Source organism: Dichotomopilus funicola, assembly GCF_033296635.1.
Source record: "Dichotomopilus funicola strain CBS 141.50 unplaced genomic scaffold C8A04scaffold_49, whole genome shotgun sequence".
NCBI lineage: Eukaryota > Fungi > Ascomycota > Sordariomycetes > Sordariales > Chaetomiaceae > Dichotomopilus > Dichotomopilus funicola.
Window position 1 is genome coordinate 163,852 of NW_026944070.1, and position 16,398 is coordinate 180,249.

Consider the following 16,398-nt stretch of genomic DNA (forward strand, 5'->3'; position numbering starts at 1 on the left):
TTGATTGATTTACTCTTTTTTGTCTTTTTTCACTTTCTGGATTTATTCATTTTGTTTTCTTTCACTTTCTTTGGTCTATTCTTTTTAGTCTTTTCAATTTTGTAGCAGAGTACTATGTAAGTTACCTATCCATGGACTTGGTCTGCCGCTTTTTTTTGGCCAGAGCGAGCTCGTTTACACGACTCGTCCCTCGTATGCAGCCGCGATCGGGGCCCGATCTGTCCCCGGAGAAAATGGGAGTGCTGACTTACCAGTGAACCGGCTATTATTGGTGGCGGGATCCCAATTGCTTGCTCGCAACGGAGGCTCCAAGTTCGGATCCCGGGCCTTGACCCTTTAGCGTGAAGATTAACTCGGTACTAACCACACTAACGTTAGCTTGGACCCCTTCATAGAGGGCCGACGCAATGGAGCATCCGATAAGTTTGTCCCGGAGCCGGACCGGCTATCTTTCATCGCAGGGCAAACGCCAGCAGCTCTTTGCACGATGCTACCCTTCTCAAACGAGAGTGTTCGCCCGTCGTAGTGTAGTGTAGAATCACCCTCTGTTCCCTGCTTTCTACCGTGTAATTTGTCAAGGAAACAGGCGTATGATGCCCTTGTGAGGTGCTCTCTTCGGCAGGGATAAACCCGAATGCATGGGATCCGCCCATTTTTCCAGGTTGATGGTGGGGTTCGAGGGAAACCCGTTGAAACTGCGGCTGCTGTGAGCCGCGAAACAGGGATTGGTCGAATGGAGGCCTGGGCTGGGCGCTGCAATCGCCAATTGAGAGCTGCAGGTTGGGTGTGCATGTGCCTGCCCAGCAAAAATGCTTCGAGGGCGCGCCCAGAACCTCACCCGCAAGGCAGGCCAGAACGGGCCCAAGTGTCGGTTCGAAATGCCCCACCCTGCAGGCCGGTTTATCGACTATATCTCGGCCATGACACCAGTGACGGGACCCTTTGGTCACCCCAGTTTCCCGTTATTTGTTGGTTTCATCATTCTTTCCAGAACCCCGACTGTACGCCACGCTCTTCACGCCCATCTTTTTTCTCGGTAATCTATTTAACTCTTCGCAATTCCCACAATTGGAACCAATTGGAATATCTTACAAGTGTGTGCCATTACGCATCTTGGACGATCGCCGTTGTTTGATCCTTGCCCGCCTTCCTTTGTTCGCAACGGTTACCTATCCCGCTCAATCCACATAACTACCCTTAATTGTCGCCTTACACGAACCGGTCTCGAGGGATGAAGTACGGAGAGCAGTTCGAGAAGGAGTCTGTGCCACAATGGAGCCTCCGTAAGTCGTTCTTCGTCTTTGCCGGTTCCCGTCCCAGTCGCGATTGAATGTTTTGCAGCTTGCCAAGGGTCTCGCTAATCATCTCGGCGTGCATCATCTTACAGATAACATCGACTACAATTCCTTGAAGCACTACATCAAGGTGCATACGACCCGCGACCAAGCGACAGCGATTGCCATTCCAGGCCAGCCCAACACAGCGCTCAGCAAGTTTGAGGATGAATTCTACTCCGAGCTGTGTCGGCAGCACGATCGCGTCGACCTATTCGTCTTGAGCAAGGCCGACGAGATCTCCAGGCGATTGCGTATGTTTTGGGGGTGCCCCGGCGATCTGTCCTAGGGATAATGTGCCAATTGGGCTAACACATTGCAAAAGAACACCTTTCAGGCCAAATACATCGGTTGATCCTACGATGCGCAACCTCAGGCACAGGCCGCATGCCTTTCAAGCGGCAGCAGCGGTTCGCCAAGTACGAGCAAATACTGCTGCGGTGCGGCGACGACATCCAATCACTCCAACGCTTCATCAGCGCCCAAGCCGTCGCGTTTCGGAAGATACTCAAGAAGTACAAGAAATGGACCGGCTCATCGGCGCTGGGGGCTCGCTTCCGAGAAGGCGTGCTGTCGAACCCTAAGAGTTTTACCAAGCGCGACTTTTCGCAAGTGCGGTCGCAGCATGACGACCTACTACGAACACTGCACGCCGCGCTGCCTCCCAGCGGTCTCAGCCTACCCGAACCCGAAACAGATCCCGAGCGTCCACCCACAACCTCCCTCTCTCCTGGCGGAACACTTGTGGCAGAGGAACCGCGGGCTGCTCCTGCTACCGGGTACTGGAACGAGTATGAGTGCGGCAGCGAGGCCGGTGACTTTCAGGGCGATAACGAGGAGGACGGGTACGCCATCTATATCGACCCCAACGCCGACGAGGGGTTTCCCGGCATGAAGGCGCTGGGCAAGTTCTTCTCGACGCCCATCATTACCAAAATCACGGGGTGGGTGTCGTCCCCCGAGCCCGCTGGCGAACCCGACCTAGAACGGGGGCCTCTGCTGTTCGATTCCCGTAATGCCCATGGCCACCCCCACTCCACCACCCACAACCACACAACTACCTACGGCTCGATCCCTACTCCGCCCGAGTCGGCGAGCAGCTATTTTACCTCTCCACCAGGCGGTCTGGCTGCAGCTGGTGTTTCAGCCAGCCCCGGCACGGCCCTAGGCACCGACACGGACCTCGACGACGACCATCCCTCTTCCTCTTCCCCACACTCCTACAACCGTCACTATCAACGACTAGTCCGGTCCGGTCGCGCCGACTCCGTCACTGCCCGAGGTTACACCGGCTCCTCCGCGTCCTCAACTGCCGACGACAATTTCCCCCCCGGCTACCGCGCCTACTATGCCGCTCGGCACGACTCCTCCTCCTCCACCACACCCTTCCCATCTGTCACCGAGCAGCGCATGGCGCGTGACCGCGACCGGGCGCTGGTTCTTGCGACATGGGGATGTTTCAGTACGGCACTCGTGTTAACCGGTATTGCGGGCGTGTTGGTGATCGCAGGGAAACACAAGATGCAGCTGGAGGTGGACGCCGGGGTGACTGTGGGGATTATGACAAGCTTAGGCTTGGCGACGGCCGGGTTATGTGTGGCTAACGCGAGGGAGGAAGTAGCAGGTGCACGGTATGGGGGGAGGAGTGCGGTTAACAGCAATAAAAATGGGAGAGCGAAAGGGATAAAGAAGGTGATGGCAATGCTGGGGGTGTATTTGGCGTTTGTGGTTGTTTGCGTGGTGGATGGGATACTGTTGGTTTTCGTTGTGGGCAATACGGGGATCTAAAAAAAAGGAGTCGAAGGGGCGATGATGACCACGATCGATCATGAGTTGATGAGGAGGAGGAAGAAGGATCACGATAGGTTATGATCTTATCATGAGGGGGGTGGCTTTCTTGGTGGGAGATCTGGACCCTCAACGGTGTTTTGGTTCGGTTTGGGCGACCAGCCCCAGCTCTAGATGGTGTGGTGCGCTAACTCATCCCGCGATGAGAGCCAGTTGGAGCCTATTTTCTATGATACGGCCTCCTCTTCTATTCCCTTTCTACTTTTCTCCCTTTTTCCGGTTTGGTTTTTATTTCTTCTCGTCAAGGGAGCGAATACCCAAAAGGCTGCATGATTTTGCAATAGAACAGATGGCGCAAGACGGCGAGGGGGAGAAGCGCAGGGTTTTTTTTTTCTGGTTCTATCGTTGGGAAGGGAAGGCGTTCGGGGGTTTGGCTCAAGGGTGCTTGCTTGTAGTTGGGAAACCTGGAAAACTTGGTTGGTGCAGTGGGGGTGACCTACCATGGATGGGTCACACACAGAGAGTTAGTTTGCGATGAGTGACTTGCGGAAGAGATGGGAGTACTCGGTGCTCGTTGTGGGAAGTTGATTGAGAGCAGAGGGGAATGAAGAAAATATTGTTAAATTTCCAACAACAATCAATCTATGAAATGACAAACGGTCCGAGTCCTCGCCAGTATGACATGTAACCGGGTGTATGTACATCCAGTAACAGTACCTACCTAGTTGGATACTGCCCCGGACAAACGGCTATCCGGCGTCCTATTTGACCACAGGTCCTCTTTTTGGCGTTTGATACCCGTTTCTATCGATTTTACCTTCCGTTTCCCGGGGTGCCATTCTTTTCCTTTTGCGCCTAGCCTTGTTTTTATTAAGTGTTCTCGCTTTCCGGCTTACTTAACACCAACATGTCTCGCATGAGGAACTATGTTTCGTGGTTATCGGCTTCGTCAGGTGGACTCGGAAGAATAGAAGAGAAGCAAGAATAAGCAAGGTTAGATGAGCGGTTAGGTCCAATGTCTTTATGATTTAGTGTTTATCTTGTCGAGTATAATTTCCCCCCTTTACCTAAGCCTTCCTGGCCCCTCATAAACATAAACATAAGTCGTCGACGTCTAACCTACCAACCCCCTTTCTAAAACCTCTCATCTACAAGTCTTCTCTATCATCCTCCCTCTCCACCCTCCCACTCTCCTCCTCCTCTCTCACAAACACCCTCCTCCCACCCACCCAAGTCTCCCTCACCTTAACCCCCCTCAACCCATCCTCCCCAACCCCCATAATATCCTCATCCAGCACCACCCAATCCGCAAACGCCCCCTCCCGGATCACCCCGGCCTTCCCCTCCATAAACCCACCCCACGCCACAGCCTCTGTAAACCCGTGTAGTGCCTGCTCCAGCGTCACTGCCTCTTCTTTGTGCCACCCTTTATTATTATCACCATCACCCCCTTCAGTGTTAACAATATCCGGTGGGCCCCCCGCACCAGTCCGCGGACTCTTCCTCGCGACCGCCGCATACACCCCCTCAAACGGATTCGGCGGTTCAACAGGGAAATCGCTGCCGAGGATTGGGCCGGCGGAGGGGATGTTGAGAAAGGAGCGCATGCGGTAGGCTTCGGTGCGGGTGCGGTGGGGGCCGAGACGGAGCGCGGCGTAGCCCATGTCGGAGGTCGCGTGGGTTGGTTGGATGGAGGGGAGGATGCCCAGGGCGTGGATGCGGGCTTGGTCGGTGGGGTGGATGATTTGGGCGTGTTCGAGGCGGAAGCGGTGGGTGGATTGGCAGGGGGCTAGGGTGGAGAGGGTGGAGAGGTCGTTGTTGTCGAAGGAAGAGGAGGAGGCTGCTTCCGGGCAGAGGTCGCGGAGGGCGGCTACGAGAGCGTCGATGGCGAGGCGGTTGGCTAGGTCGCCGATTGCGTGGATATTGACTTGGAAGCCGGCGGCGGACCAGGTGCGGGCGAGGGAGGTGAGGGTGGAAGCGTTGACGAGAAGTGAGCCGGAGGTGTCGGGGCGGTCGGAATAGGGCTCGATCATGGCGCTGCCCCAGCTTCCGAGGGCGCCGTCTGGTGTATGTCAGAGCAAGAACCTGAAAATTAGCGCTAAAGGGGAGGGTTCAAACATACCCGCAAACAACTTGACACTCCGAACCGAAAGCATCCCGTCCGGGTGATCAACCATCTTCGCATCCTCCGGACAAAAGGTATTCCGCTCCGCGCACTCCAGCATCGAGTACACCCTCAGCGTCCAGTCCTCCGTCCGGCTCATCTCTTCAAACAGCGCTACATCTTCCGGCACCGACCCGGCATTGTGCATGCCCACCAGGCCAACCTTGTGCAGCTCGCGCATGGCGTCTACCACAAACGTCTTTTGTCGCTCCTTGCTCGGTTTAGGCCACAGCGCGAGCACCAGGTCCATCGCGTTGTCACAGAACACGCCCATGCCGGGCTTGCGCACAATCTCACCACCGGGCACCTCGTCAGGGAAGTCGGCTGGCAACAGGTCCAGCACGGCTTGCGAGACCCAGGTGCAGTGCACATCTACACGGTCGAGCATGAAGTACTTGCCTTTGAGGGCATCGTCTTGCTCGAGGAGGTCCTAGGGGGGGTTAGTTAGCATGGAATCTACGTCCTTGTTCATTTACTCCAAGACACGGAGCCCTGAAAAAAGGGGGGGAAAAGGAGAAACGCTAGATAACTCACAGCAAACGGCATCCCCCCCATCGCCATCTGGTCCCACCCAACTCCCCTCCCCCAATTATCCTTCGTGCCTGCATCCGGATAAACATCCAAATACTCCCTCAACCGACGCCGCACCTCATCCGCCGAAGTAGACCCAAACAAGTCCGCCGAGTGCAAGAACTCGCCATACGCCAGCAAGTGGCCATGACCATCCCACAGACCGGGGAGCACATGCCCGGGTAGAATCCGAATCTCTTCCCCTCCTCCTAGACCGTCCGAATCTTCTAGCGAGGTGGACAGGGAGGAGAAGACGCGGGTGAACCGGCCGTCTGGGCCGACGGTGAAGCAATTGGGCGGTGAGCTTGGTTCACCGTTACTATCATAACCAGCATCACTTGTCGAAGGGCCAAGGGCAGCGGTGTGGAGGGACTCGTAACAGTATGTAGTCGATGTGGCGTTATTTTCCCCGGCGCCATGGACGGGAATAATGGGATTTTGTTGCTGCCCGTTCAAGATGCCGGCCGCCTGGGCGAGAAGGTGAGGTTGGAGGCCGAAGACCACGGTTGCGCCGCCGGCGATGAGGGACAAGGAGAGTCCCCATCTCGCGGCTGTGGAGCGCGAGCGTGGAGGGCTCATTTTTGGAGTGTTAGAGGAGGTTGGGTGGACCGAGATTTTGAGAGAAGTCGAAATCCGGAGGGTGTGATAGATAAGTCAGAAGTCGTCGGTTGTGGTGGGTCTGCTCGTGTCTTCTCATCACTAACGTTAGTCTACAGGCATTGGGCGTTCCCGGCTGGCCAGGTATAATCGAAAACTTACTGAAACGGTGCTGTCTTCTCCCATAACCCACCTCCCGGAACATTGCCCAACTAACACCCAAAAGGTGGGGAGAAAGGAGAAGAAGCGGTCTTGCAAGAAACCCACCCAATCCAATGAACTCACACCTGGTGCCGGACTTCAAGCAGCCAACCGCCGGCCCGATCGGGCCCTATCTAATCTAATGAAAGATATCCAACTCGCCGCACCTTCCCTCCGCCCTGAGTGCCTTAGGTACCTATTTAAGTCACCATCTCACTCCTCCTGTCACCATCTCCTCCCAATTGAAATCCAAACACCGGTTTGGCTCAGCGGTATTGGGAGGGGCGCTGGTCCCGCCAATTCCCCCGTCGTAAATCGAAGTGGCCCCGGGTTCGATTCCCGGGGCTAGCGAAGAAAAACCACTTGTCGGTTTTTCGTAACCGCCAACGTCTATTCCTCCGGATGGGGATAGGGCTTGGCTGTGAGCTTTTTGCGTTTTGCTTTTCAACTCTAATGCGGTTACTACGTTTTTTGTTTTTGTTTTTTGAGTTTGTTTTTTGAGTAAGACGAGGTTTTATTTACTTTACTTCATTCAGTTAACTGAGGGGCTAGCCAGCAGTAGATATTTTGTTTTGTGTTTGCGATACCTATGGAATGCAGGTGTAGCGTTGATGGTCAATCAAGCTTTGATCATGTACTTTGATTGAACATGAACGCCTTCAGTATAAAATCATGGAACCTTAACCAAAATCATTCCATCAACTGTAACTCGTGGAGGTATTCCCCGCTTGCTTGCCCCCTTCAAAAACACTAAGCTCTGGCTTGACCCCATTGCCTCATGCAATAAACCCACAACGGAGCAAAACGCAACACCAAGTTCAACTGAAGGGTCATTTTCAGCAACGAAAAAAGGCAGGGCAGGACAGGGGTTGGTATACCAGGTCGACCGATAGCTGGGCAATAGGAAGCAATGAACTCAAACCCGAACGAACTCAAACCCGATGGACAGGAAAGGGGAGATATGTTATAAGCAAAAGGAGAAGGAGGCAAGACAGGAAAAATCAACCGCCTACCCACCACCACTACTGAACTACGTACGTACCCAATCCGGACCGGACCAAAAAAAGCCAAGCCAGGACAAATCGACCAACAAACCCTTAGGCAAGACCGGACTAAAAAGGAAAAAAGACACCTTGGCGAGTAACCGTAGGTGAAAATGCTTGAACGACGAGGTTGGAGGGAAAGGACATGACAAAGACAACCCAAACCCAACAACGAATCATCGATGGATAAGCGGCTGGGACACCATCGTCGCCGTCCAGGATAGACCCCCCTTTGTCCCCTTTCTCTTAACCCCCTTCATGCTTCGCTTGCTTCGTTATATTCTCATGACTGCATCCCGCTCATGGACACCCCCTCTCCACTCCCTTCTTCTCTTTCGACAGCAACCCTTCTACTCTTGCCCGAAACCCATCGTTTCCTCCACCGCCATCGTGAGCTTGTGCTGCAGGCTCTCCAGGTTCTTGTATGGCGGGAGATCCAAACGGTTAAAGCTGCGCAGATTGTTAGCAAAGCCCAAACTCTCAAGATGCTGGTTCTGGAGCAGCAAAGAAAATGGGAAAAAAAAAACCCACCAAGTGTGTGCCTTGGGCAAATTCGAAACTTCACCGGCCTTCTCAATGGTGAACCGCCGCGGCCCATCACTACCCTGCAAATCCTTGAATCCGTTGACCGGGATTCGCGACGTGCCCGTCGTGAACTGCAGCAGGCGCGACTTCTGCTCACCATCCCACGACCGTACCGTCTGCCAGAAGAACTGGATCACCTCGTCCGACTCGGTGTACCCGCGGTAGTCGGTGTGCTTCTTCCAGTCGTCCACATCGATCTCCGCAATACCGCCAATCAACAGCTCCAGCTCGCGCTCGTCAAAGACGTTAATCAAGTCCTGCGGGATCAGGTCCTGGAAACCTTCTTTGAAAGCCTCAAACTGTTCCGAGATACGCTTCTGGATCCGCCACTTAACCATCAGATCGACGTACTCCTTCTTGTTCTCGTTGGTCACATCAATGTTGCGGCCGTTGGGAATCAGATCCTCGACGGTGATGGAACCGAACCGCTCGTCTTCGGTCGAGAAGGTCTGCTCCAGGATCCCCCCTGAGATGTCGTTGTCCAGCATCCACTGGAGCGAGCGGTGGAAGTCCGCGTCCACACCTTCCATATCGGCGAGAACAACGTTCTTCCCCAACACCATCTTGTACAGCGCGCCGATGAAAAAGGCGTCTAGGAAGCGACGGTGGAAGATGGCCAGCCCGACCACCCGGCCAATGAACTTGAAGTAGTTGAGATGCTCCGGGTTGATGCCCGAGTGAGGATTGATCTGGAGCGTGTAGTTGTCGTGCGCCGAATACTCGAACAGGCAGTAGAAGGGGTTGAACATCTCGTGTGATAGCAAGAAGAAGAACTCACGCGATAGACCGCCGTAGTCGAGACCGTCTTCCCCGTCAAACTTGATCATCAATCGCTTCTTGAGGTCCGTCGCCGACTGCCGCGAAATCTCGGCAAACGAGTCCTCAAAGATATGTGACCGCCTCACCTTGATGTGACATTGCCCGGAGAGAATGCGCATGGCCGGCTGTGACCGGAAGTAGATCAACTTCCGCCGGAAGTCACGCTTGTACTGCGGCACGTTCTGGTCGAGCGACGATGGGAGCCGTGGGTCGTCCCAGGTTGTCGTCTTGGTGTTGTGGTCAACAAAGTAAACGCGTGCCGTGTTAGTTAAACGCATCTCCCACCCGCTCGGCAAGGGTCCGAGTTGAGAGACGGGCTGTTGCTGGATCTGGCTGTTGTTGTTGTTTTGCCCGCCGTACATTCGGATGTACTGCTGGCGACGTGGATCCACCCAGGTCGTCGTCCGGGTATTGTGGTCTACGAAATACGGTCGGCCCTCGGGTGTCCACCGCTGTTCCCAGCCCGGGGGGAGCTCGCCGGTACCCGCCGTCGTGGTCCCCGTGTGCATCATGGTAGAGGCGTTGGCTGCCTGGGCCGCCTGCTGCTGGGCCTGCAACGTTGGCGAATTCGAACCCGTGCGATCCTCGGGGAGCGTCCGGTTTTGGTGTCTCTGCCGCTCGACTTGTGTGTTGGCTTCGACATTACGGGCTTCCGCGGCTCCCGTACCAGTCGGTCGGTTCCAGCTTGTGGTTCTCGTGTTGTGGTCGACGTAGTAGGTTCGCCCTAAGTTGTCTTCGCGACGTTCCCATCCGGCCGGTAGCCGGCCTTGCGCATCCTCGAAGGGGCTAAGGGTGTTATTCTGTGGGCGGGGTTGCGCCGAGCCGTTGACGGGGGGAGAGGTCGCCGACTGGGTCGATACCAGACTGGCGGGCCGGTGTGCGAGATTCATCTGGGGGCTGATAGCGGGCGTGCCGTTAGGGCCCGACAGGGAGGATGACGGCCGTTCGGAAACCCGGTCGCCGTTGGTAAGGGTAGAAGGCTGCGGGCTAAGGAGTGAAGGTCGGCTCGATGAAGCGAGCGATGGTTGCTGGGCGCGAGCGGGGGCCGTAAGGTTCGTGGAGAGGTTGATGATTAGCTTTCCATGAACTACCAGGTTATCAGTCGACTTTTTGAGATCTCTCGTAAGCATCTGATCTATACACACAAAGGAGTTAGCGGGGTTGTCGTGGTCATGCTCCACGTCACTTCGGATCTGGCAGAGCAGTCATGCGGCAAGCATATAGAAGGGCGCGGTAGAGGGGTTCGAACCGTCTGATTCAGGGGCAAGTTCAATAACATCGCCAATGCGGATATTAATGACACCAAGGAACCCTTGGTCCTTCTTCTTAAACTTCTTCTGGTCGAAGACTTGGACAGCAAGAATGCCATCCTCATTGACTTTGCTGTATTGTACACATTGTGAGCCGTCACGCGATCTGGGGTTAAAATAATTAGGTTATGGTAGCCTTACAAGTCGAAGCTCTCATTCCAATATGGGTTCAAGGTCCGTTTCGAGACCTGCGTCGTTTTGGTCTGCTCGCCATTGATGGTGGCAACCGCGAAGGGATCGGGGAGCCCTGCAGGAACACGGTCAGCAACTTAACAAACGGTATTATGTTGGGCGATAGACTCACTGAACACATCTCGCTTGTACAAACCATCGGCAGCGATGACTACAGAGACAGGTTAGCGGAAGGCTGCACCGGGAATGGGGTCGTAAAAACGGTGGATGGTTACTTGTGACGCGCAGGTTAGGCTGGCTGTTTGTTGGATTCCTTTCAAGTCAGCAAATCTGTTCCTTGTCATCCGAGAGACTCGAGAATCTCGCATCTGCAATGCGCATCGCCGTGCTCGAGGCGGGAGCAAACACGTAACCGAAAACGCCCAGTCGCAGCGGGGTCAAAGGGAACAAAAGAGAGACGTACGCCGGCAGCCCTGCATCCATCCGACTGCTACTCATGGTGATGGCGGTGGTTGACAGCGTAGGCTACACCAAAGGGCTCTCGTTGCACCTGTTTATTATCGCCCACCTGGGCGGGCGGTGATGTCGGTCCTAGAGGTAGAGCGTGAGTCGTCGAGTAGCGGGAGCGACGGCCCCCAAGGTAAATGGGATGGCTGGTTCCGGTTCGATTCGATGAACGGCCTCGAGGAGGGGAGAGAGTGCGAACGAATAGGTCGAGTCGGTTAGGAATCGGGATGAGGCGGAAGATGGCGTGCGTGCGCGACAACACCAGACAAAAGCGACTGCGGCAGTCGAAAGGGGGAGGCGGAGTCACGTCGTCGATGTCAAGTTCGGTAGGAGCCGGGGTTGCGAGGCGAAATGCGAGCAAGGAGGGCAGCTGGCTGGCCGTTCTCGAAAGGATGGTGGATGGAAAGAGTAGGAGGTGCTCAAGTTGAGGCTGTGCTGGTTTGAACACCCCGCTTTGGGGCGCTCGTTGGTGCGATAGGCTCGTTAGCTAATCGCCGGGCCTGGACTCGATATCCGCGCCGGCCGCCCGAATAGGTCGGTTTGTATTAAATAAGCGGTGACCCGACAAATGTTACAGTCAGTGGAGGGTTAGGGGAGGATGCTGAAGACGAGTAAAGATACGATAGTTGTGGGATCTCGTAGAGGCGGAATCACGGAATTCGGGCGGCGCGCCGGAATTATTTAAGGATTGTCCGGCGGACCTGAGGACGGGAACGAACCTTGGGCTGCCTGAGGGAAGGAACGTAAGGTTGTGTGACAATCGCTTTCTGGACGCCATGCCCCTGTGCCACGCGGCCGTCGCAGGTCCAGTTCGGGCAAACCTAACTTTCAGGCCTTCGCAAGGCCCTGCAACTTTACCGGCCGGGGAACCACTCGACCCCGCCACAGCGTACCCTGAACTGCAGGATTTGCGGCGCTTTACTTTCTTTCTCCCTTTGTGGTTGATTGTAAGTTTCTGCAATGGATCACTCAGAGCTAATACTAGTGTAGGTGGCTACCTACGTAAAACACAGGTAAGCAAAGAAGTACCACAGAGGTAGATTGGTCATCACTCCCTGTACGGAGTAGTCAGGTACTTGCATTCCGTGACTTCACGAAATAAAGTGGACCGGGCAATACACTGCCCGGTTGTGAGGTCGTCAACGGAGCACGCGCCGGCTGTCCGCCGAGCAAAACGTCCATAGAAAGAGCGAGAGCGGTTGTAGCCGGACGATTCCCATGGATCTTTGTATAACAAAGAGCTTGGACGGGCAAGGTATCACTTGTAATTAGCTCAGAGACTTTTTTATTTATTTAGATGTCCCTACCATGAACATATATCATCCAGGAGTTGGTTCAGGTTTCAGGTGCCATGACACTCAGCCCCAGCCCGAAACCAGACCTGCATTCGTCGGAAAGGTAAGGTATGTAGTAACATCAAGCTGATTCCCTGACCTTGCGAAGCCCAGGTCTCCCAAGCACAACAACTGGGTGGGACAATTGTGTCACTCGGAAAATGCACCGAACTTTTAGCCTTTTGTGTTTTACCCCGGACCTATGACGCCTTGCCGAAGCAATATTTGGAACAGAGGAAACATGAAGAAGAGCAAAAAGCATACCCATAATAAACAAAAGTAAAGGGACCGAAAGCCCCAAACACAACACGACACACCAGACCTCTTCCTGGCTCCTCTTGCGCAGCTAGGCAGGCTGTCCACTGCGCGGGTACGGCGGGGCACTGTGCATACTATGTACCATCTCATCCCTCCATCCGAGATGCACATCTAAAGCCCACGGGAATCGCCCCTAGTAGGGCGCATAGCCGCCACGTCCGCGGCCCCTGTAGCCGCCACGATACCCGCCTCCTCTCGGGAAACCGCCGCCACCACGTCCAAAGGCACCGCGCCCACCGCGAAACCCACCACGACCGCCACGGCCGCCGCGCGCCGACATTCCAGGGATATTTGTGCGCTTCGGCTCGACTTTGATGTTACGGCCTTTGAAGACGGAATCGTTGAGCACGAGGGCCTGGGCGACGAGGTTGGGCTCGCTGAATTCGACGTATGCGTAACTAACGAGCATGGTGTTAGCGAATACGCATGCATGCCTTGAGCGGGGGGAAAGGTCAAGACGAGAGACCAGGTGGACATACCCCTTAGGCTGGCCGGTAAACTTGTCCAGAAGAATAGTCACACGGTTAATAGACCCGCAACTCTGAAAGTGCGCTTGTAGTTCCTCGGGTGAGGTGGAATAGTCGACATTGCCGACGAATATGCTCCGGTTGTCGATATCTTCCTTGTCTTCGCTCAGGTCCTGGCGTGCCTGGTCCAGCGACGCCTGCATCTCCCGCAGCTTGGCCGCCTCGGCCTCCATCTCGGCCACGCGCTTCTTCATCTCTGAGATCTCTTCCTGAATTGGGTGGGTTGAGAACCGGTTAGCCTCCTCTTTCTTCTAGCCCCTCTTGTTCTTTCTTCAGCTATTCGCCCCTTGCGGTGGCGGTGCTGGGAGCCTGCCTCGCACCTCATCGTTGTCGCCGTCGACATGATCCTGCGTCTCATCATGCGGCTTCCCTTCCTCCTTGGGTGAACTCATGTTGGTGGTGTTTGATTTTTGTCGTAGGGGTGGCGGGGAATAGTTGTTGAGCTGTTTGTTGTTGCTAGTTGATGTTAGCGACAAGTCGTCGGTGGCAGGGGTTGTGCGCGCCGCCCTCTTCAAGAAACGCGAACTTAGCGCGGGCCAAGAAGAAAGTAAAAAGCAACCGTGAGAGGAAATGCGGTGGAAAGTTGCAAATAATGGATATAGCTTACACCTAACAGAGTAAACAGGCTAAATGCAGCGAGGTGCGGTTTAGCGTAGGAGGTCGGAGGATAGAAATTGTCTAAGGGAGTCGGCTCTTTGGAAAGATCGCGACAAAGTTGGCGAATGGGTCGCCACGGAATGTTTGGTGACGAGAGCCCGAGCGTCGGTTGGCGCAGGTCTCGGCTGGCTCCTTGGTTCACTTTTCTCCGTTGAAGCTGGTGTGGGTAAATTTCGACCCTGGCTTCTCTGGCATTACCAAAGTTACGCAACCTCCAACCACCAGCCGGCCCCACCTTTCGAGCATCTCATCTGAAAGTTCACTGACCAAACAAGCTCTCACCATCCCGACAGTCGACTTTCAAAGCCCTAACTCATCAGGTGGCCGTAGTCCATCATATGGTTGAAATATTAGGCATAATACTTGGTTTAATGTCAAAAATATTGATTCTTGATCTCCTAACTCTTCAGCAGTTAACTGAAAATGTGATTTGGAGCGTTGTGACAATTTTAATTTCCAGAGCAGTGTTGATCAGCTTCTCGTTAATAACGTACCTGAGGTGCGTGGTAGGCCTCACACGTCCCCGCCTGCACCCATCGGTGCTCTTTCTCATTTCCTTTCCAATTCCCCTCTAATTTTTTACTTTTCCCCGACGTTAACTACCGACCAGCACAACCCGCGACTGTCTGAGTATAACCCAAAAGCACCCAAAATGTCGCAACTACCTCCGAGCACTCGCGACAACTGGTCATACTCGGGTGATTTTCACGTTGAAGCTAGCGGAAACAATCGCCACCGTCGCGCAACCGTACCGGAGCTTAAGGCCTTATTCGACGGTACTGACGGCGCCAAAGATCGCCCAGCTCACTGGTACGAGGCCCAACTCATCCACTATGGATTGCCTCCCTCCAAGACCAAAGGCACTGCCAAGATGAGGTTGTTCGACGCCGTCGGCAAGGGTAATCTCTCCGTGCCTGCTCATATTCTCAAGGTAGAAACGGAGCTCAAGAAAGATTGGACCAAGCGAGAGCGAGAGGCCAAACAGGCGCTGAAGAAAGCGTCCACCCCGGCTACGACGACACCAAAGGTAACCGGCAAACGCAAGGCGGACGGTAGCCAGGTCGGGGCACCGGGGCACAATGTGAGCATTAACCTCAGCGTGTCGTTTGGGCCCAATGGCAATTTCCAGGTTGCGCCCACTGAGCCGGCGCCCAAGAGGGCGAGGGCTACTCCCGCGGTGAAGCCTACTCCTGCAGCGAAGAAGGCTCCTGCAGCGAAGAAGGCTCCTGCAGCGAAGAAGGCTCCTGCAGCGAAGAAGACTCCAGCAGAAAAGGAGACTCCCGCAGCGAAACCTACTCCTGCAGCGAAGAAGACGACAACGGGTGCTAAAAAGGAGAAGGTTGCTGTCCCGCCGGCTCCCAAACTACCGGCCTCTACCCCTACCACAACCGCCAAAAAGCAAACGGCCCGATGCACCTCCCGTGCCGGTGCTGCTGCTGGTCGAACAGCCTCTTCCCGTCCTGCCGGGCCCCCCGCCCCGGCGACCACCACTGCCCGTGCGCCCCGAACCAAACAAACTGCCCGGCGCTCTCGGCCATTCAACCCAGCTACTGCCCCGGGCCGCTCGGCGCCCGCCAACCCGCCGCAGCCCGTCGTCGAGAGCACTCCTACTTACTGGGATAATCCCTATGGTGACGACGACGCACCTCCGCCGTACCCTGGCTCTCCCGACTACGGAAATGAGTATATGGACCAGGATGACGGCTACGGCGATGACGGCCACGACGACGATGGCCACGACGAGGACGGCTACGACAATGGCTACGGCGGCAACGTGGGCTATCAACCCCCCAGCGCGTTCTCACCACTCCCTCCGCTCGGCCTCCTCAACGGCCGGTATCATGTGAGCTGCACGGCACCTCTAAAGTACGCTGAGGACGGCCGCACATCCGGCATCATCTTCACGCTGGACGGCAACGCGCTCTGGGGCTCCTTCGACATTGGTCCATTGTCCGGCATTCTCTTCCTGGAGGAGCGGCCGTGGGCATCGTCGCACGAGGAGCTGCCTCTCCAGTGGCGTGCGCGGCTTAATATGGGAGACCATATGGAAGACTACCTTGATTGGTGTGATGCAGATTTTATCAGGTTTTCCGGGGACGGGGAGATCGATGGGGAAATCAGGTTTTACGGAACCACGTTGCAGTTTGTAGGAAGAAGGGCCTCGGGGCAGGGGACGAGGAGTGAAGTGAGTTCGGCTTCGATGAAAAGGCAGTGGGAAGAGTTGGGATGTTGATACGGTCAAGGCAGGGAGAGAGGGAACGTTGGACCGAGCGGTCTTAGATTGTATGTCCGTTGGACTGTGAGAACTGGTATCTGGTGTAAATAAGTGTATGGATTAAGGTGCTCCTCTGTATAACGTTAGTCGGTAAGATACTGTATTTTGAAATCAATGTCTCCCGTCTTCTCCGTCTTCTATGTACCAGTGACGTCATCAACTCTTCTCCCACGTTCACCGTGTTCTTCATTCGGGTTGAAAATGGGAACCTGGATCCTGCCGCGCGTCCCAAACCAT

The 16,398-nt window shown here is 55.1% G+C and overlaps 5 protein-coding genes across 5 annotated transcripts; 2 read left to right on the forward strand and 3 right to left on the reverse strand.

The window, feature by feature from the left end:
* Window positions 1-1,231: 1,231 nt before the first annotated feature.
* Window positions 1,232-3,122, forward strand: C8A04DRAFT_13542 (SPX domain-containing protein; the record flags this gene model as incomplete). The annotated part of the gene is made up of 4 exons (XM_062777757.1): window positions 1,232-1,283; window positions 1,388-1,588; window positions 1,660-2,951; window positions 3,024-3,122. The coding sequence occupies 4 exons, from the start codon at window positions 1,232-1,234 to the stop codon at window positions 3,120-3,122; spliced, it is 1,644 nt and encodes a 547-aa protein (XP_062635452.1).
* Window positions 3,123-4,270: 1,148 nt separating this feature from the next.
* On the reverse strand, window positions 4,271-6,435 carry C8A04DRAFT_30340 (uncharacterized protein; the record flags this gene model as incomplete). The annotated part of the gene is made up of 3 exons (XM_062781343.1): window positions 4,271-5,184; window positions 5,245-5,716; window positions 5,821-6,435. 3 exons carry the CDS (start codon window positions 6,433-6,435, stop codon window positions 4,271-4,273), a joined length of 2,001 nt encoding a protein of 666 aa, XP_062635453.1.
* Window positions 6,436-8,047: 1,612 nt separating this feature from the next.
* Window positions 8,048-11,041, reverse strand: C8A04DRAFT_30341 (uncharacterized protein; the record flags this gene model as incomplete). Its single annotated transcript, XM_062781344.1, has 7 exons — window positions 8,048-8,147; window positions 8,229-10,236; window positions 10,351-10,484; window positions 10,553-10,658; window positions 10,716-10,754; window positions 10,819-10,856; window positions 11,007-11,041. 7 exons carry the CDS (start codon window positions 11,039-11,041, stop codon window positions 8,048-8,050), a joined length of 2,460 nt encoding a protein of 819 aa, XP_062635454.1.
* Window positions 11,042-12,835: 1,794 nt separating this feature from the next.
* On the reverse strand, window positions 12,836-13,621 carry C8A04DRAFT_13569 (RNA-binding domain-containing protein; the record flags this gene model as incomplete). The annotated part of the gene is made up of 3 exons (XM_062777765.1): window positions 12,836-13,100; window positions 13,182-13,438; window positions 13,550-13,621. 3 exons carry the CDS (start codon window positions 13,619-13,621, stop codon window positions 12,836-12,838), a joined length of 594 nt encoding a protein of 197 aa, XP_062635455.1.
* Window positions 13,622-14,538: 917 nt separating this feature from the next.
* Window positions 14,539-16,119, forward strand: C8A04DRAFT_38603 (uncharacterized protein; the record flags this gene model as incomplete). Its single annotated transcript, XM_062784282.1, has 1 exon — window positions 14,539-16,119. The coding sequence occupies one exon, from the start codon at window positions 14,539-14,541 to the stop codon at window positions 16,117-16,119; it is 1,581 nt and encodes a 526-aa protein (XP_062635456.1).
* Window positions 16,120-16,398: the final 279 nt, after the last annotated feature.